This window comes from Rhinopithecus roxellana, chromosome 16, assembly GCF_007565055.1.
Source record: "Rhinopithecus roxellana isolate Shanxi Qingling chromosome 16, ASM756505v1, whole genome shotgun sequence".
NCBI lineage: Eukaryota > Metazoa > Chordata > Mammalia > Primates > Cercopithecidae > Rhinopithecus > Rhinopithecus roxellana.
In genome coordinates, this window is record NC_044564.1 from 66473236 (window position 1) to 66494475 (window position 21240).

The 21240-nt window shown below is 38.4% G+C and overlaps 1 protein-coding gene across 5 annotated transcripts in view; it reads right to left on the bottom strand.

The window, feature by feature from the left end:
* ZDHHC21 (zinc finger DHHC-type containing 21) overlaps nt 1–15889 on the bottom strand; it is a 74016-nt gene extending 58127 nt beyond the window's left edge. The window contains exons 1-5 of one of the 5 annotated variants that reach the window (XM_030920004.1): nt 15409–15888; nt 12567–12615; nt 6434–6564; nt 3688–3794; nt 553–751 (exon numbers count right to left, since the gene is read on the bottom strand). In XM_030920004.1, the coding sequence (XP_030775864.1) occupies nt 553–706 (154 nt within the window). In that variant the 5' untranslated portion in view covers nt 707–751; nt 3688–3794; nt 6434–6564; nt 12567–12615; nt 15409–15888. Of the gene's footprint in view, nt 1–552; nt 752–1987; nt 2101–3687; nt 3795–6433; nt 6565–12566; nt 12616–15408 lie in introns of those variants that run through there. The other 4 variants (XR_004054020.1, XM_030920005.1, XM_010389379.2 and 1 more) reach the window with 4 other exon arrangements.
* Between the last annotated feature and the right edge of the window lie 5351 nt (nt 15890–21240).

Sequence of the window (21240 nt, forward strand, 5' to 3'; positions counted from 1 at the left end):
CATGGTTCGTGTGAGGTCAGAATGAGGTAATGGGCATGAAAACTGTAAATGCCATGTACATGTAAAATATATAATTTCAATTTATTTTAATCATAAGCAAGCCATCACTAATTGACTAATAACTATCCAGAAGTTCTAAGTGTTATCATCATCAACCTCACAACCAATAATTTTCTTATGAAATTCTTACTTCTCAGTAACATATACTATCTCTATTCTTAAAACGACTACATTTGTAATTAGGTACAAAATAGCAATATTGAAAATACAGATAGACATGCAAGTTATCACTACTGTGTCAGTTTTCTATTTTTAACAAAACGGTCTTTACGTACTTGGCAGTTAAAAATGGAGATATCACTTTTATTTAACTGCAAATCTATAAAGGCCATTATTTCTGTAAGTTCATAAATTAGTAAATAAGTGAATATTGACAGCACTGCTAAAATGCTAAATATATTAAAAGGAAAGTTATCATAGTGACACTACACTCCAAAAACGTTTACAGTGAGAAAAATAATTATACAAGAAAATAAAGATCAAGAAACTTACTTATTATTAATATGCCTGGAATATGTCCTTCTTCATAGTGAGGAAAGAGGACAATTTTGGGAATTAAAACAAAATTGTATAACCAAACAAAGACAATCAAACCCATGCAGCACCAACCATGTGGGTCAACAACAAAGTGAATCCGGAGACCCATTTTGCAGTCTTATAACTGCCTGCTAACCCACAAGGAGGGATGATCCTAAGGAGAAGGAACAAAGAAAACAATTACTTACATAGAAAAATTTGACTAAAAACTGCATTTCTGGCAAAACTTCTATAAAATGACATTGAGTTTTCTTTGCATATTTGATATTTTCTTTCTATAGTTGATTATTGATACTTCTTTGTATATATATTTTTACAATAAATACTTGGGAAAACAAACAGAAGTTTCAGGATATTCAAATTTTACCATAAGCTTCAAATAATTTCAATGTTTCATTATGAATTGCTATCACGGGTATAAACTGGAATCATCTACTGAATTTAAAACACAAGTTTGTCCTTAACCCAGTCCTTGCCACAATGAGTTGAACTTCCTGTGTAAACCCAAAAGAAATGAATACACATGTCCACCAAAAGATTACATACAAAAATTTTTAGTAGCTTTAATCAGAAGACTGATGGTCACACAAGTCAAAATGGTGGTTATCTTGTGGTGACAGGGGTGTATGTTAACTGAAAAGGAACATGAGAGAACCTTTGAGGGGTTTGAAAATGTTCCATATCTTGACCTGGGTGGTACTTTATGGTTATATACATATGTAAACATTCACTGAGCTGTATACTTCAGAACTGTGCACTTTAGTTTAATTTTAAACTATAATAAAACATTTTTTAAGGATTTTGAAAAATGACAAAAAGTGAAAATTACAAATTGTCAAAAATACTAAAATTCATAGAATGAAGCCCAGCAAATCTCATCATGATCAATTCAAGAAGACTCCTGTTTAAATGAGGCTTTTCTTAGTTGAGTGTTAACAATATGCTAACAGATCTCTCAATGAGACACTTAAGGAATTAAGATACATATATATATATATATATATATATATATATATATATATGGTACCAAAAAAGTGACTTAAAATACAACCATACTTTGGTAGATATAACTTCCAAGGCTGAAATAATAAATTGTTGCATAAAGCCTAGAGGGCACCTTTTACATAAAATGTAATGGTATAATAATAAACTAGGACTATGGTTCTCTAGCCTGCAAGAAAACCAAAAACACCTGGGGAGCTTTTTAAAAATACATATCCCCAGACTCCATTCTACATCTACTGAATCATAACTCTTCATAAAGTTCAAAAAGCAATAAAATGTTGTAAAATGCTCTGCAAGAGTCTGATAACAGCTGACTGGTGTCTACGAACCACTGACCCATGAGCTTCACAAACACTTCAATGTTACCACAATGAGTTGAACTTACTTAGTTCAACAAATATTCGCTGAGCCTCCACTACACACCCATTACTTGCTAAACACTGCAGACACAATGATGAAGAAGACATGGTCTTTGCTTAAAACAGTCTAATGGGAAAAAGAATCAGAAAAAAGGCTTAATATGGTAAGTTCCAGATTTGCGGACAAAATGTTAATGGGGCACAGAAGATGGGACTAGATAAACTAAGATTTCCTATAAGAGATGAAACCTGAATTCAGTCTTAGAAGGTTAGTAAAAGTTATCCAAGCAATGAAAAGTGACAACAATACTGCAAACAGAAGGAATAGCAAGAGCAAGAGTAGAAACTGTGGGAGGTATTACAACCTGCCATCACAAATCACAAAGCTTTCTGTGGAGAGTGAGTGCTAAGAAATACGGGCCTATATCATGAAGGACATAAAGATGCCATGTTAGAATGCTAAGACTGAATTCTTTGGCAATAGAAAGCTATTGAAGCAGAGGATTAACATGATGAAACATGTACTGTGAATAAATTACTGAAGCTCTGGTGTGAATGATAAAATTAAAGACAGAGATCCATTAGGCTAAGAGAAGGCAAAAGCCAAAATTAGGTTTGCAGAAAGGAGCAATTGTTAGAATCAAACCAGTCTGACTTTCTGGTTGATCAGATATTAGGGGTTACAGGGGAAAGTGTCAAGGGTGGACTCCCAGATTTTCAGCCTATATCCCAGTCTACTTCATTCTAAGAACAACTCATAATCAATTGAAAAGCCTCAGGGTACCATCCCTTAGAGGCCTTGCCAATGTTCTTCAAGCTATAAAGCTACTGAAACAAAGAAAAAGACACTAAGGAATACTTAATTTTAAAGGAATACCCCTGTTTTCTCATCCCCAGATCCTGCAAATATTGGGCCAGCAGGAAAAAAAAAAAAAAAAAAAAAAAAAAAAAAAAAAAAGAACCCAAATGCAATACCACTCAATGGTTTAAATCAGATCTATTCTAACTTGTGTATGAATTCTAAAATAGAAATAGTGCCTAGGCCACTAAACTAATAAAAGTTTCATTTATTTATCTTTTAATTTAAAAATCAAAAGACAGATTGGTATCATTAAAATGAAGAAAGTCAGGATAAAGCATGCTATTTAATTTGCTAAGAATCATTTTAATAAAGGAATCTCAAATACAAATGGTAAGCTATCGACACAGTCAAAAAGAGAAACATTCAATCCAATGTTAATTTTTTAGTCTTGCCAACTATCAAGTGCTAAAAGAAATGACAAGTGCTCTTTCAACATGTTCAGTATTATTAATTTTATGTACCTGTTTCAGTTCTATTCAAGACTAAAAACAGAACATGAATTTCATTAAGCATATATGAGAGTAACTTCATTACTTATTTCTAAATTTATTAACTTTAGAAACAGAAAAGTACATGACCCAGCAAAACAAGTGGTAAAATTATCAAATATTCATTTTTGAACTCCATTTTTATTTTCCTCTACTAGAGAACAACAAATTTTTCTTTATCACTAGAAGAGATCTCTCACAACAAAAAAATATTACAAAGTGAAAAGTATAGTTTAAAATATATCCATTTTTCCTGGACGTAAACACACATAGATGACAATCTCTAAAAGAGCAAGCATCCCTAAGGAAAAGTGAGCACAGGATAGAAAAATACAACAACAAACAAATAAGATGTTTAATATATTTTTTAAAATACCTGACTGGTAAAACTTAGCTCCACATAATCCTCTCAATTGGGTTGCAGAACACAAAACAGTGATCTTCCAAGTGCTCCAAATCAGATGACAAACCACAAATGCGTAACTGGAAAAGATGCAAGATCATCTCTCCACTCAATTAATATCTACCAGGCGTGGCTTATGGCTGAAGAGAAACTATTACACATCCTGAGCAATGACCAAACTGAACACAATGCTGTTACTCGGTCTTAAGGACAGCATTCATAAAATACTTTCATTAGCGGGAGATTCCAACATACTAATTTGTATATTAAATGGTGAGCTCATAACTCAAAACTCTAATTAAGTAACTAGTGGATATACTGGTACTTCTACTTTTTTTAAGATTGCTATCTGGTAACTATAGTCGACTACAGGGACTAAATGATGTAAATTACTACAGCACAAACTTTAAAAACAATTATAATTTCACTCTAATAAACCAGACTGAGTAAATATTTATAATGTTCAACTTATTCCAGTGGAATACTACCATTTTTTTGCCTTTTCAGGCAACTTTATTTCACCACATATTCTCCTCAAGAAGAATACTCAAGTCACCATGAAAATGACAGAAAACTATTATTGGACAGAAAACTGTAACATCAAGATGCAGATTTTAGAAAATCATAAAGATTAGCCAAAATAATTACCAACAAATATATCCAAACACATACGTCTATGCTTACAGTTTTATATGACTCTTCACCTCAGCCTAAGTGGTCTTGTTACCACTGTTCGACGATATTCCATCACTCATTCCTCCTGTCTGAAACGTCCCTACCATTCTGCTTACTCCATCTAAATTCAACTCAGACTTCAAGGCCAATTTGAATCTCATTCTCCATTTGAAATTTTTCCTGGCACTTCAGTTCACAATGATTTATCTTTTTCTTCTAAATTTCATTAAAAGCAAAAGTATTAGAATAGCAAGTGGTTTGATATTCTTGGAAGAAGGAAGGCCTTCACAATGAAGACCCATCAGCCATGTCTGACCAGATAAAAATTAACACATCTGAAGCCCAAAACACACGAAAAGCAAAGTTAAAAGACAAAGCATTCCTGGAAAAAATACAACACAAGACTGACAAGAGGCATACAATGTAAATATATAAAGAAGCAATTCACAAAGGGAAAGAAATCCAATGGCTAATCATTACCGATTAGGAAAATGTGAAATAAATAACAAGGTACATTTTTCATGTATTGTACGGAAAAACTTTTAGAAAGATGATATCCAATGTTAAGAGGGCACAGAAAAAAAGGACACTCTCATACATTACTGGTGGGCATGTAAACCGATACAATCATCTTGGGAGGGCAATTTGGCAGTATGTATCAAAAAGTAAAACCCTTTTACCCAGCAGTTTTATTTTTACTGTTACCTACAAAAGTACTCCTGAGACTGTATATACACATACGAGGATGTACAAGGATACAGCACTTTCCGTTATCATCAAAGCATGGCACAATCTAAACGTCCATGTAGAGAAAAGGGAATGATCAAATAAATTCTAATACACCCATAGTGTAAACTATTTCCAAGCTATTGCAATTTTTTTTAAAGGCAGAAAAGAAGGCAGATTTAGATCTGCATATAACTACCCACAACATACTGCTGAGTGAATAAAGCAAGTGACATAGGCAAAATCCATTAGGAGTGGAGAGGGAACAGACCTTAACTGGCTTTCTGGAAAGAGACAGGGATAGAGACAGACCAGAAACAGGCATGAGGGAACTCTCTGTGGTGCTAATAAGTATGTTTCTATTGATAATGGAGTCTGAGTTACAAAGATGTATGAATTTGTCAAAACTCAGCAAATGTACACTTAAGATTGTTGCATGTCAGGTATGTAAATTTACCTTTAAGAAACTGTAAACCAATACTGAGCCCTAATTAACAATATGTATACTGAATTATGTAGAGGGAAAGCATACTGATGTCTGCAATTTACTTTGAAATGAATCCCCCAAATTAATAACAAAGTGGATAGAAAGATACATGAACATGTGCTGAAATTTGTTACAATGTTTTTTAGGAATCTAAATGATAAGTATTCAGATGTTACACAATAAAATTCAATGCTTCTGTTGGAAATTTTTCAAAATTAAGTGTTGGGGGAAGCAAATTATACAATAGTTTATATAACATTTTTGTTAGAAAAAATATGTGTGTATGTGCATAAGTAATTTCTGCACAAGTGCAGGAAAAAAAGACTGCAAGAAAACAGACCAACCAAACTGTTCTCAATGGGCTGAGAAAGGAGTAGTGAGAAGGAAGGCTTTCAAATATTTATGTGTTCTTCTAAGTTTATCAACAACCATGTACTTCTAAATTCTTTTCAAATAAAGATAACCTAAGACACACTAAACTTACAAACAAAATGTTTAATTTAGGCCTCTTTGTCACTATATATTATCCTTATAGTAAATGCTTTTAAAATTATTACTTTTAAAAATGAAGTACGGAAGGATTTCCTGTAAAGCCATGTAACACTTACGATGTTTCCCAAACTTATTATTTACAGATTATTTTTCTCTACGGAAAAAGTCTTATTTAAGAAAACAGATTTGGTTAAAACTTAGTATAAAAACTTTTAAATAAACATAAAGTAACCACATTTGCTAACTGACAATTAAGTGCATCTAAGCATAAGACTCCAAGGATACCATGGCACATAATTCAAAAATATATCATCACGTAAAATCAAAAAGCAAACTTACCACTTGCAAATTCACTGAGGTGTGCTGTAATTTTTCTGGCACCAGCATTTAGAGATTTTTTTTTGATTCATTTTTTTTCAATTATATGCCACCACATAGATCTCTCTTCAATAACAGTTTTCCATGAGGACCTATTAATGGTTTAAGAAACAATGATTTCTCACAAAGACAAAAACGATAAGCAACTAAATATTCTAACTGTGAAAATGCCAATTACAAATGTCTTAAATTTAGAAATAACAACAAAAAAATTCAACTCCATTTGATTCTGTGCTTTCATATCCCACCCATCCCTTCAGAATTTGCATTTGGTTACCATTATACATGAGAGTCTCTCTTTCAAAATCACCCACTTCCCATAAAATCAAATAAGCATTGTATGTTCAGTATTTGGGCTCCATTACACACTTCCTTGGCCACAAATCGCAAAATAACAATAGATTCTGCTAGAAGTATATAATCACAATTCATAAACAAAGATAAACAGCTTAAAATGGAAGTTTTAATTTAAAATGTTTTAAGACAGTTAATCCTCCTGTAATGAAACCATTAAGAGAGTCAAACATAAGTCAGTTTCTACAATTCAGGCTTAAAAATATATACTGTAAAGTCCTGTATATAACATATACCGATGCACTATTTTATTAACTCAATCAACATTTAACTACTATACATACTATGCTTTAACACAGGGTATAGATGAAAAAGAGAGACTCTATCTTCAATGGAGGCAGACTAGCAAACAGACTAGACCAGTAAGACAAGTTAAGAAAGAGGGCAAGGGGACAAGACTGTTACCTCATATGGTAAGGATATTGGTTCATAGGTCATATTACAAAATTTATTTCTTACGGTACATAGCCATCAGGAAAAGATTCCTGAAGACAACAAACCCTGTAAGTTAGCTAGATGAAGAATGGAGACTCTTCAGACCAAGAGAACAGAAAAAGCAAAGGCATAAAAGCAGGCAAAGGAAATCTGAGTAAACTGAAATAACAAGAATCACTGCATATAGAATGGGGTAAGATGTTCATCTTTTTGACCACAACCAACTCTAATAAATTTTATAACATTACTAGTACACACAGATATATATGACTAAAAAAGTTTAATGAAGTGATATTTACCCTTACTACATATGACACACGCTGATATTGCTATTCTATTTTTTCTTTTTTTTTTTTTTTTTTTTAGACTGGGTCTGACTATGTTGCCCATGCTGGAGTGCAGTGGCTATTCCCAGGTGCGATCATAGCACACTGGGCTCAAGCATCCTCCTGCGTCAGTCTCCTGGGCCGCTGGCACTACAGTTGGGTACCACTGCAACCTATTTATTTTACTTTAATAAAAATGTGTAATACTGGTCATAGCCTACTAAACCGATTTCATGACCCACAGGTAGATCCTCAGATTGAAAAACACTGTTAAACCATGCCATGAGTTTGGATTTCACCTTGAACACAGTGGAAAACCACTGAGGGATTTTAGGCAGTAAAACGCCATGATCAAATTTGCATTTTCAGAAGAACGGACACAATCTGAGGGCTGAATTTTGGTGGACTGATAAAGCACTGAGATTGAATACATGCAACCAGGTAGACTGACTGTTAACCCGGCAAGAAATGATGAGGGCACATGGGGTAAGCACCCCAAAAATGGTAACTGATAAGGGGAATGGTGTGTGTGTGTGTGTGTGTGTGTGTGTGTGTAAGTGGGTGGGGTAGTGACACTTAAGACAGGAGGCATACTGAAAAAGGGCAGATCTGGGAGAACTTAAATAAATAAAACTGATAGGACTTAGGGATCAATTGGGAGCAGAGGGCGGACTAGGATGGCTCCCAAGTTTCACATTAGGATCTAGGTGAAGGGTGGAACCATTCTCTAAGACAGGAAACAAAGGACAAGTTACAAGTGTGTTAGGTGTGCTGGTTACCACAGCAACAGCAAACTATTAAATACTGAGAATGTAAAAAACATATCAAAATTATTACCATTACATTTCTTTTGCCTTTATACATTTGTGGGGGGCAGGGAACTTGTATTTCCTCCCAAGGTCAACTTCTCTATGGTCCATAATTGTTAGATTGTCAAATGAACTTTGTTTCTACTCTTAACTTTTTAAGCTAATTTAAAGTGGGCTCCTTGGCTGCACCTTTGCTTTTTAGAGACTGAACACAGAATTACAAAGTTAAAGGCTGGGTACAGTGGCTCATGCCTGTAATCCCAGCACTTCGGGAGGTTGAGGTAGGAGGATCATTTGAGGTCAGGAGTTCAAGATCAGTCTGGCAAACACGGCAAAACCCTGTCTTCACTAAAAATACAAAAGTAAGCTGGGCATGGTGGTGTGTGCCTGTAATCACAACTACTCAGGACGTTAAGGCACGAGAATCGCTTGAACCCAAGAGGCAGAGGTTGCGGTGAGCAGAGATTGCACCACTGCACTCCAGCCTGTGCAACAGGGCGAGACTTCACCTCAAAAAAATAAAAAAGTTAAAGAGCTGCTACCCCAATGGCAAATAAATGAATTCTTTCAGAAAAAAATTCAAACAGAATTAAATGTGGTACAACAAAACGTTTTTGAAACATGGCCAAAAACAATAATGCTGCTAAGTCTATGACTTGAGAGTGGCTTCCTAATGTTTCAGCAAAACAGTAGTTTCTATCAGTAACGTTAGCAGGTTATAGCACAGGTCAATCACCCATGAGTCAAATCCCAGTCACTCACTGGCTTAAAAACAAGAAAAATCCTACTTTACATTTATAGTTATTAGAGCTACACTGCAGACACAGCCTCTGAAATGAGATTCATATTTTAGTATTAGATAAACACCACCACTGCTAGAAATCAAATCTCATCTATGTGTAAAAGTAATGCTGGGCCAGGCACCGTGGTTCATGCCTGTAACCCCAGCACTTTGGGAGGCCAAGGTGGGCAGATCATCTGAGGTCAGGAGTTTGAGACTGGCCTGGCCAACATGGTGACACTCTGTCTTCACCAAAAAATACAAAAACTAGCCAGGCATAGTGGCGCCCGCCTGTAATCCCAGCTACTCGGGAGGCTGAGGCATGAGAATCGCTTGAAGCTTGAACCCAGGAGGCGGAAGTTGCAGTGAGCAGAGATCACCGTGCCACTGCATTCCAGTCTGGGAGCAAGAGCAAGGCCCTGTCTCAAAAACAAAACAAATAAACAAAAGTAATGTTGGGCCTAAACATCCAAAAAATTGGAATAACAAAACAATTCCAAAGTTTCAAAACTAGACGTCATTAAATATTTTTGATATGCTACACCTGAAAGAATACAATCAACAATTTACAAGCTAAGTTTTCAAACACACCAAATTTTTTTTTCCACAGTGCCAAGAGAAAATGCGTATTAGATGAATATATGAAATTTTAAACTTATTAATTACAGCCAACAATGAATTTAGAAAGCAGAGCTACAGCTAAAAACATATTTATAAAACTTTTTGACTTCTGATATCATTCTACTCTGAAAACTGGTCAAGTGTAGGCAGTTAAATAATTCTCCGTAAAAATCATGCTCTCCTTGCCAATTAGGAATTCAATTTTTTAAATATCACATAGATATTCAGTTGATTATCAACAGATCAAAAAATTAATCTTCTACAGATGTTAACAGAGAAATTATGACACAGTCTCTTATTCACTTTCCAAGCTTTAGTTTCTTTTCAAGCTTCAGTTTGACCATCTGTAAAATGGAGATAAAAATGTCAACTTATACAGTTGCTGTCATGCTTGAAAGAGAAATTGCCTGGCAAAGCAGCACCTCCAAAATGCTAACTTTACAGGGCAGTGAAGGAGAGAGGAAAGGAAGGGAAAGTGAAAGGTAAGTTTTACTTCTAGTTTTACAAACTCCAGAATGAAACAATGTTTCTGGGTCCCCATCATTAAAAGTAATGAAACGGTTTAACAATACCCCAGGGCCTGCTCTTGCCCGTAATCCTAACACTTGGGAGGTGAGTTCGGTAGGATTGCTTGAGCTAAGGAGATCCAGAGCAGGCTGGGCAACATAGCCAGACCTAGTCTCTAGTTAAAAGACAAACAGTGGTGGCTCATGCCTGTAATCCCAGCACTTTGGGAGGCCAAGGAGGGTGGATCACCTGAGGTCAGGAGTTCAAGACCAACCTGGCCAACACGGTGAAACCCCATCTCTACTAAAAATATAAAAATTAGCCAGATGTGATGGCGGGTACCTGTAATTCCAGCTACTCAGTAGGCTGAGACTTGACCCCAGGAGGGAGAGGTTGCAGTGAGCTGAGACTGCCCCACCGCACTCCAGTCTGGGCAACAGAGCAAGACTCTGTCTCAAAAACAACAACAACAAAAACAAACAAACAAAGAGAAAACCAGCTGGGTGTGGGAGCACTCATCTGTAGTCCCAGCTTATTGGGAGGCTGAAGTGGGAGGATTGCTTAAGCCAGGGAGATGGAGACCAAGGTTGCAGTGAGCTCTGACTATACTGCACTCCAGCCTGGGCAACAGTGAGACTCTGTCTCAAACAAAAAACAAAACAAGCACAAGAAAAACAAACGCCCCGTTATCTACTTTTCTAAAGTCTAAACAAGTTAAAAAAAAACTTCAAATATGAGAGCCCTTCAGCTAGTATTACACTAGCTGAAGTTGTATTTCTACATGTTGGCTGGGGGGGGTCTTTAAGCAGAAAACCAAAAATAGAGATTTGATCTAAAATAGAATGACTGAACTAGGCTGGGCACGGTGGCTCACGCCTGTAATCCCAGCACTTTGGAAGGTCGAGGTGGGTGGATCATGAGGTCAGGAGATTGAGACCATCCTGGCTAACACGGTGAAACTCTGTCTCTACTAAAAATACAAAAATTAGCCAGGCGTGGTAGTGGGCGCCTGTAGTCCCAGCTACTCAGGAGGCTGAGGCAGGAGAATGGCGTGAACCTGGGAGGAGGAGCTTGCAGTGAGCCGAGATTGCCCCACTGCACTACAGCCTGGGCGATAGAGCAAGACCCCATCTAAAAAAAAAATAGAATGACTGAACTAAAGCCCCTAAACTAAATCACTTTCAAGTAAAAGCAGGACTGGTGAGCAAAGAAATAAAGTGTGAAAGAAAATCAGTACTTGATTTCAGAAGTTAATAAAGAATGTATAATGTAAGCAGGGATTCTGAATCAATTGCTGAGTTTTCCAGGAAGACTGTAAAAACGTGGGTGGACAAAGTGTCAAAGCATAACATACGTGCATGCACCACCAATAGTTTCAAGAATCCACTCTGTAGACTAAGTTTTTAAATTACATTCTGGGCAAAACTGAGCATAAGCTGTTGCTCTTCTCATAAATTTGCTTTTGTGTTTACCAGTCTCATGAGTAAAAAATAAATACAAATGACTGTATTAGTAGTACTACACTGAAGTATTATTAATACTGTTAACACTATCCTGTACTAGCAGTACTAGTAGTATTAGCAGTACTAGTAGTGTTAGTACTGCTAATACAGGCATTTACCTTTATTTTTCCCTAGTTGCATTAACTTGCTTTAACTTTAGAGAAAGTAGGTAACTGGGGCACTGTTTTTTATGTGTGTTTGTCTGAGACAGGGTCTCACTATGTTGTCCAGACTGGAGTGCTGCAATCAGAGCCCACTGCAGCCTCGGTCTCCATTCTCCCCAGCTCAAGCTCACTTCATTAGAATCTTCTAACAAAAGGTAAAAATAGCTTGGGAGGTGTGGGGCGATATGAATTAAAGACCACCAAATATTGTTTCAGTCAGTACAAAATGTCTCTGTGGGAGTTTTCATTTAGGGAGATAGGAGTGGGAAAGGGGACTGAAAGGGCAAGATTAATTGTAGGATAGGAATGGGGATGAAAAACAGATAACTTTTGTTCCAAAATCAGCAGAAGGAAAAACCTTCAGATACAGTAAAAGTCAGAAATGAAGAGGCCCAGGCTTTTCCTGGGTATGAATCAAGTATGTTCTTCTAAGAAGGAAGGGGAAGCCTGCTACTTACCTTCTAGTACCCACTGCACCAAGAGAGATTGGGTGGGGTGGCGGGTAGGAGACTAAATTAGATTTCCTTCACACCAGGCTTTACCAAAGCAGGCATGATTTAAGAACACTAACACCATAAGAAAAATCTCTCCTCACCTGCTTGCTGAAGCTGAAAATCCTGCAGTAAGTGAAAAAGTTCTTCATTCTGTAATTACAGATAAAAAGCTTAAAATCAGAAGCCTGGTTGACATCACACTTGAGCATTTTATATTAGAATTAAAAAAAAATTCTTCAGTGAATGGTAAAACACCTATTTTACCCAACCTGCCCTTTTGTAGAAGGAGCAACACATAGGTTAAGAGAATCTCTGAAACGGAGAAGAAGGTGAATCTACTCTGAGAGAAATAGCAGAAGAAAAAGCAGCTTGAAAGGCAGAAGGCAAACTTCAAAAATGTCACAATTTTACCCAGGTTAGATCTAAAGGGCGAAACAAACACATAAACTACCATCATACTAAGGTATTTTTGTTCAGGGAGCTATCAATGAGCAGTGATGATTCACATGTCTATGAAAATGTGCTTTTTAAACTAGTCTGACTTATCAAGAATTCTTAACAAATCACTTTCAACAATAAAAACTGGTTTAACAATTTCACCTGTATTTTAAACTTTAATGAGTTATTTAAGCACTGATTATTCTACTAGATGCTAAATTGCCTATTATAACTAATGTATGTGAAAAGTTGAATCTGAGCCCTAATGTTTTACTAAAACAACATAAAAGGTTACATTCCTTAAAATAAAAGTAAAACTGAATTTAGGGAACAAGCTCTTGGCAATAAAAACAGCCTTTCCTCTGCCTTCCCTATTTTGCCTGGTAGTACTGATACTGCCACTGTGTCACCTCCTATGCTAAAAAAGTTTTCATTGAGTCACAGTCAATTACAATTCCAGAAAAACAGCTCCATGGAGACATTACTCAACTTCTCAAGCAGTTTCTTCACTAAACCACTATATAATAAGACTAGCACGAGGACAAACAGTTTGCTCCTTTATTGACCTTCTCACTCTTTTCCTCTCCATCCAAAGAGGATTTCGGGAAAATGGTTTACGGATGGCAGCAGCTTGCGTTTGTTACTATTCACTATAACAAGTCCCTGGATTGTAACTGCAGAGGCCATTTAAGTCATGGTCTTTTTCAAGCTATATGTGGGTCACATTTTATAAAAACCATTATTTTATTCATGTGCTTTTCCATAGGTTCTGAATCGGTCATTACGAATTAAAGAAATGAGGCAGTAGGCAAATAAGAAGTACAAATGTTACGATTCATTGATTCTTATTTCAGAACTTCCTGTTAAGCTGATTATGTGTCTGCATTTTTAAACGCTTAGATTTATCTTATTAAACAAAGCACCTCATAGGCAAAAGTGACACAGTCCTCATCATTTCTTTAAATGATGTTCTATTTCATTTATTCCAACTACAGCTTCCCAAGTATGTTAACAGAAATCTCAACAGTGTGAAAGGATCTAATAGAATTGTTTCCATCGAAAATGATGAATTCTGGAAGAGTACTACACCAAAACAATTATGGAACTATATATTTTAACTTGTATTTTGATATAATTTTATTAATACTTCGTATATGTTTTTAACGTACCTTCAACACGTTAAAGGGTCTTATATTATTTAAAAACATACTATTTTCCAAGTAAGCATGGAGAAGCTAAAATAAGCCTTAAAGAATTTATGATGGTATACAGAAAATAATATGGGTCATTGCCCTACCCATGACCCCACAGCTGGATAGTGACAGAAATGGGACTAGAATCTAGTTTTTCTTTCCATGACACCAAATCTCATTTGGTTTTCTTTCCAGTTGATTTCTCACCTCAATTCTTCAAACATCTTTTTGCTTTTAAGAGATGGCACAACTAAGGAAAAATGGAGCATCTCTCTGAATTTTATCTTTAAAATAAGTAAAATCTAAAGAGTTGGAAGAATTTAATATTACACCAAAAGCCTTTTAATCCAGGAACGGCACATGCTAAGCAGTCATCAAATGGTGACTGCTATTAATATCATTCTTACAAGGAAGGCAGTGAATTTTTAAAAGTGTACATATTAGCATAGTAGGTTGAGGACCTATTTAATACATCTTTTTAAATTGCACTTAATTATCGTTGGTCGTCTTTGGACTGTAACTTTACAATATAATTTATGACCCGCCCACAATGACCTTGATTTTTTTTTTTTTCTCTTGTACTTTCAGGGGATGCTATATTGCAATATTTTAAAGTAATAATTGGTCATGTCCTCTCAGCCTGATAATACAGACAACCACCCTGACTCTCAAGGGCTCTTAAAATGTGACACACACATAGCTTGAAAAAGACCATAACTTAAATGGACTCTGCAGTTACAATCCAGCGACCTATTATAGTGAACAGTAACAAGTGCAAACTGCTGCCATCCGTAAGCCATTTTCCCGAAAACCTCTTTGGATCGAGAGGAGTGAGAAGGTCAATAAAGGAGCAAACTGTTTGTCCTCTCTGCAGCTTCACACCAGAAGTCTGGAATGAATGAATAGCTCTGGAATAGCACAGAGAAACCAGGGATCCCAGTGTAGGTCTCCAGACGGGGGTGCGGAGACAGAAACTGTAGTTTACAAGCGAGAAACTCAGGAAACGGGTTTTTTAAAAATAAATAAATAAATAGCCAACACCGTCTCGACTACAGCAGGAACCCCTCACCGCCAGTTTGAGGGAGGGGCACTTAGCAAGTGGCTGCAGCTCTAGCAGAAGACGCTCTGAGAAAGGCCAGGCCTGGGGCGGGGAGGCACCGAGAAGCCCGGGGTTCCAAGCAGAGCAGGTGCAGGGGGCGTGCAGGGACAGGTGAGGGCGTCCCGGCGCGGAGGAGCGGCGGGCGGGCCCGGCGGGGCGGAGCGGGGGCCGGGGGTGGGGGCGGCCGCTTCGCCCCGGCGCCTGCACACTCACCGTAGCGGCTGGCTCGCCTCTCGCCGCCGCAGCTCTCGCGGCCGCCAACAGCTCTTTCCCCTCCTCCTGTCGCGCCACCTCCGCCTCCTCCGGCGCCGCCGCCCAGGCCGAGCCGCTCTTCCCTTCCGCTTCCGGGAGCCTGAGAGCCTGGACCGGCCGAGTGGGTGTCCGCATGCCCGCGCGCCCGCGTGGGGAGGGACGACTGCCGCTGTCGCCGTCTCGCTTCCCTCCCGGGAGCCGCGATGGGAGCCGCTGAGGGCCGAAACTCCTGCAATCGCGCCGCGGCCCCAGAACCGCGGGCCCAGTCCGACCGCACTCTCCTTCGCCTGCCCCCTCCCCAGCCCTGCTTGAGCCGTCCTTCTCATTGTCCCCATATCCTCACTGCTCACCTCTCCCGAGAGACAGGACGGGGACCTTAGCTTAAAAGATTGCATGTATCCTGCCTTCTTCAGGGGATGTGGCCAGCAGGCCTCTCTCGCCGTGGGCGTTCTGGATGTCCCATGGTACCTTGCTTCAAAGTGCGGTCTGCAGCATCAGCACCCTCTGGGAACTCACAATCTTAGAAATGCACAATCTCAGGCCTGCTGAATCAGTACCTGCACTTCAGCAAAGTCACCAGGTGACTCCTAAGAGGTGCACCGTAAAGATGGAAAAGCATTGCACTGTGTTACATGGTCTCGTCCGCTTGAGACCCTCTATTGGCTTGCCTCAGACATCCCAGGATATTTCCTGTTCCTGTCCTCAACCTAAATCCACACCCAAACAATCTTTTCTTATATTTTGGGAGACCTTCAAAAGTTTCCTGCTTTCCCATCCCTGCAAACCCAGTAACTTTTGGACTCAGCGATGCAAGTAATCCACCTCTCAGTCTAACTTAGTATCTTCACCAAACGCCAGAGATCTGCTAACGTTCCCACCTCACCCCAGCTGAACGGTGTTTGGGGAAGGTTAAACTGTTTGCAGTAATGTGGAGCTAGATCTTTGTGCCCACGTGCCACAGGAGGAGATAGTGTGTTGGTGGAAGAAATACTACCTCTTGTATAAAATCTGTACGCCTTAGGTGATTAAAAGTCCTCCACAGACACATCCCTACCTACCTCTCCAGTCTTAGCTCCAACTAATTTGGTTCACTTCCCCATTCTAAAATGCCCTGCTCTCTGATGATCTTAACCCTATCCAGATTTGAGAGTGGAAATCTTGCCTACCCAGAGTTCTCTCATCACTGCGCTTGTAGAGCACACATGGTTGCTTGTTTGGGGCCTCATATTGCCTTGTATTGCTAAGGATTTTTAAACATGTTATGTCCTGGTTTCTGAACTAATTACAAACACCTTGTGACCTTAAAGACTTTGGTCAGTGGTTATCAAAGTGGGATCCCTAGACCAGCAGCATCAGCATCACCTGGCAACGTGTGAGAAATCCATATTCTCTTCCCCCACCCCAGATCTACTGTAGTAGAAACTGTTTAGGTGTAGCCCAGCAATCCATGATCTAACAAGCCTTTTAGGTGATCCTAATACACACTCAAGTTTTAGAATTACTGACCTAGATTACTAGATATCCCCAAAAAAACCCAATGGTAGGAACTGATTTACCCATAAACAGGTTTTATTGCCTTTCAGGTTAACAAATACACTTCCCCATATATGCATAGCTAGGTTGAAAGACTAGTCACAATTGCTTCTGATATAATTACCTTTATTTTTCATAAATCATTTGATGTAGTAGGATTTTTGTAACTTTGAGAAGAAGCAGATATTACATATAAAGAATCACTTTGAAGGAAGAGGAAATGTGGAATCCCCCGACCCAATTCCAGCTACCTGATTGCATATTAAATGTGGAATCCCCCCCACCGGATCCAGCTACCTGATTGCATATTAAATGTAGACTCCCCCCACCCGAATCCAGTTACCCAAATACATATTAAAAGTGAAATCACCCCCACCTGAATCCAGCTACCTGAATTGCATGTTATTTTGCTTTCTCTTCAGATAGCCCTGTGAGAGGGAAATAATTTGTGACAAGTGATCTCAAAATTGCCAAAATAAGAATTAGCTGACAGGTCCATGAATGCACATGACAATTGGAAGTGCATGGATTTTTCAATCCCTTTTTAAAGTAAGTTAACCTATCTTTTATTAGCCAAATCAGTTCCACAGAGAATTTTTAAAGAAGGGAATAGGAGAGAAGAGGCAGGAGAAACATCCTCAAAAACATGAACCTTTTTAGCATGGGCATTTCTTAAGTATAATCAAAGGCTTGCCTATCCCTTACACTGAAGGTCAAGTCAGCTGGTTCTATCATTCATGCTAAACATTGATTGTGTTGTATTGCAACCCATATATTCAGGCACCTGGGTAACAATAAGGGAGTGAAGGAGAGGTGTTATTTAATCTTTTGAAGAGATTTTCTATTTACTGGGTATATTATGGAAAGATGGTTTAGATGTACCATATTTTTTCCCTCTAGAATTCTAATCTACTTCGTGGGGCCTGTGACAAACTGAAATGTGATTATTAATCAAATTAATATTTATCTGGAAGTAGAAAAAGTAGACAAGGACAAGTAGTATTGCTGCCACTGCCAACCAAGCTTCTAACAAAGGCACAGTCAGGGCATTTATGAAGGTAAACACAGCCAACTCCTGTGCTTCTGTGCCATGACTAGGGAAGATCTGGATTTTAGTGCAATTTCCAAAAGTCAATGCAGTCCAGAGTTTAATCAGTACTGGCTAATAGCCCTTGGCAGCTTTGGATGGATGGCGTTCTCCACCTGCCCAGCTGGGTACCATGCCTTAAGCACCCACATTTGATGCACAGTCATGATTTCTTGGTTGCCTATGGTTGTCTCTCCCATCTGTTTGAGTGGCAGAGTGCCTGTGCCACAACAATCTAATATTCTAAAAGTTGTTCTTAACCTCTTTTGGGTTACACATCTCTTTGAGTATCTGTGAAAGTTGTGGATCCCAGCAAAGTACACACACACACACACACACATACACAAATATATATAAATATATAAAAATATATATATATATATATATACAGGAACATACATATTTATATATATGAAGTTTCACAAGTTGCCCCACCTTCCTATGCCTCCAAAGGATCCAAGTGAAGCTAGGAACTTCAGGCTAAGAAATATCCCTAGAATGTAGAGAGTAGGTAAAATAAGCTTTTTTTCCCTCAAATATCAAGGACAACTGAAAAACAAACAAACAAAAACCACTTTGTGCTTAGGAGAAAAAACGATAGCAATGCTAAACAGAGTTGCAAAGAAAGTTTTATGGAAGTGCTAATAAAGAAACTAGTAATTTCAATGGGATGGTTCAAGGGTGGCTTCTTGGAGAATGGTTCTTGTATTAGGGAAGTAAGATTAGGATTTTGACTGGGAGAAAGGAAGGAAAGAAATTTCAGGAGAGAGGAAAGTGTAAGCAAAAACATAGAGAAATGAAAGTGCAAAAATCCCTCTGGTGTGGCTCAAAGGTAGGATACATGGAAAGAAAGAGGGCTGGAAAGGTAGAACAGATTCCAAGTATGGTGAGCCTCAAAAACAATGCTATTCCCAATGAAGAGCCCTTGGGCTTTTGGTGAAAGGTAATGACCCACTCCAAGCTGGAAAAGACTATTAGTGAGGGTAGTGGCATTATCAAAAAGGCAGAGTAGCGGGGCATCTGGAAAAGTTCTAAATATTCTACATTGGAACCTGTTAGTGAGGCCACATTGCTTTGCCTCAACTTTGGACTGTTTGATGTTGGCTCTAGAAGTTTCTACTCCATTAAATCACGATGGACCTGAGATTCTTACGCTTGGTTAAGTGCTAGTGGGGAAATGCATCCTAGTGAATGTTCTGGTGAGTTATGAGTCCAGGGTGCTGAAAGAGTTAAAGTCTCTTTTGGATTAAAAGAGTGAGAATCAATTTGGACTGAAAAGCGAAAAGAAGCCCTGCCACTAATCAGACAGGGAGGACAGACACAGATAAAGCCAGCTGCAAAATTAGCAGGAAACGCTTTCTGCCAAAGTCATGCAGCAGTTATAAAGTGCCATAATGATCCCCTCTTTAGGTGATTGCTGACTTCTTACCAGTGATGCCCCTCAACTGCTGGCTATTTTCATTACTAGAGATACCCAATTGCTCAACCATCATTCCCTCATGATAGCATCCAGTCCTGGTTAAATCTCTCTTTCCCTAATTCCACCTCAAAACAACCAATCCAAAATGGATTCCTGCTTCCCTTAGATGCTCTTCAGAATTCTTCAATGGAAGCTCAATTTACAAAAGATGCCTCCTTCCTCCCTCTTGCCTAGGAGTGACATCTCTCCCTGCAAGGAAAGAAATCTGAATTTGTCAGGCTACAGGTGTAATCCTCCAGGTTTTGACGACCCATTTGATGATGAAAGTTTTCCACTCCCCAGGACTCATAGTCAAGAAAGAGTCTCCCTTTCCGTGTCAATAGCACAATAAAGTAGCTTCCATTTCAAGTAATAAGGCTCATAAGTTCACATAGGGACTCTTCCAATATGGGAGGAAGCAATGCTTTGATAGGTCATCCTCATCCCTCATCTTTTGAAAAAATATGGATTGATATAGAAAGCAGAGGAAACAGGTGCTTTCTAAGAAAAAAAAAATTTTGAGTAGAGTCCATTTACAACAGCTTAATTTAAGTAAATAGAATTAACAGAGCCCCAAGTTCGTAGGGAAGTAAAATGGGTTTAGAAAAATGATTTTAAAAGTCCTTCCCTATCAAAGCATAAATAACATATTAAAAGTAGGACAATTTTGATGGTGCCAACCTCTTTGCATGAAGGACGGAGACTGGGTGAGATTTTTGTTGGGAGAGTTCATTATAAAGAAAATAGCAAAAAGGAAACAAATGTCCTAGCAATAGATAAAGTGGGCGTCTACGGCTGAACTAGGGAAGCAAGTTCAAGATTGCACTATGGCTTCAGGGAATCTCTGCCAGCAGGAACAATCGAGAACGTAAGAGTGGATTTGGTCACCAAGAAGTGGGATGTAGTACGGGAAGAGAGCGAAGGGCAGAAGCAACCACAGTACCTTTAAGGATCAGATAGAGAAAGAAATGATTCAAGAATCTCCTATGTTTCGATTACTTCCAAGTCAATATATCCAGCCCTGCACTCTATTGGGCTCCAGAGCCATAAATTCTAGAAACCCCACTAAACACTTGTTATGAGGGCTCAAATGGGTGCAAAGCCTGTAGGACCAGTCATGAAAAATAAAAGAGAGTACTGTTGTTCTTACACATGTCAGGTTAAGGTTCTCTGTCTCCCTTCCTCTAAGAGACTACTTCTTGTTTGTTAAGGAGAATAAAAAATATCTACTAATCTCTTGGATAGTGCCCCTTCTATTTTTAATGTCTTTGCCCCTCAAATATATATATATATATATATATGTCTTCATTAATAACTTAGCCAGAAAATTGTCACTTTGTACCCCAGATAAAGCAAAGGAAGTTGTAAATGATTTTGTCATTGGTCCACAATTTCTGCCATAGGAAGAGTAAATGATTTAAAAGAAAAACAAAACAAAAAGATCAGAAGTTTCTGCCTTGACTGAGAAGTTATCAGGGACGTCTCTGCAGAGATTTGGCTATAAGACCAAAGGTCATACATCTACCCTTTTTCACTCCCATACATGAAGGGAAAAATGACAAATTGGAGGTCCAGGGCACTTCCCATGCATTCTTTAAAGGATCAGATATAGTTTTGTTTGTTTGTTTGTTTGTTTGTTTGTTTGTTTGTTTGTTTTTGAGATGGAGTCTCTGTTGCCCAGGCTGTTTTTGAGATGGAGTCTCTGTTGCCCAGG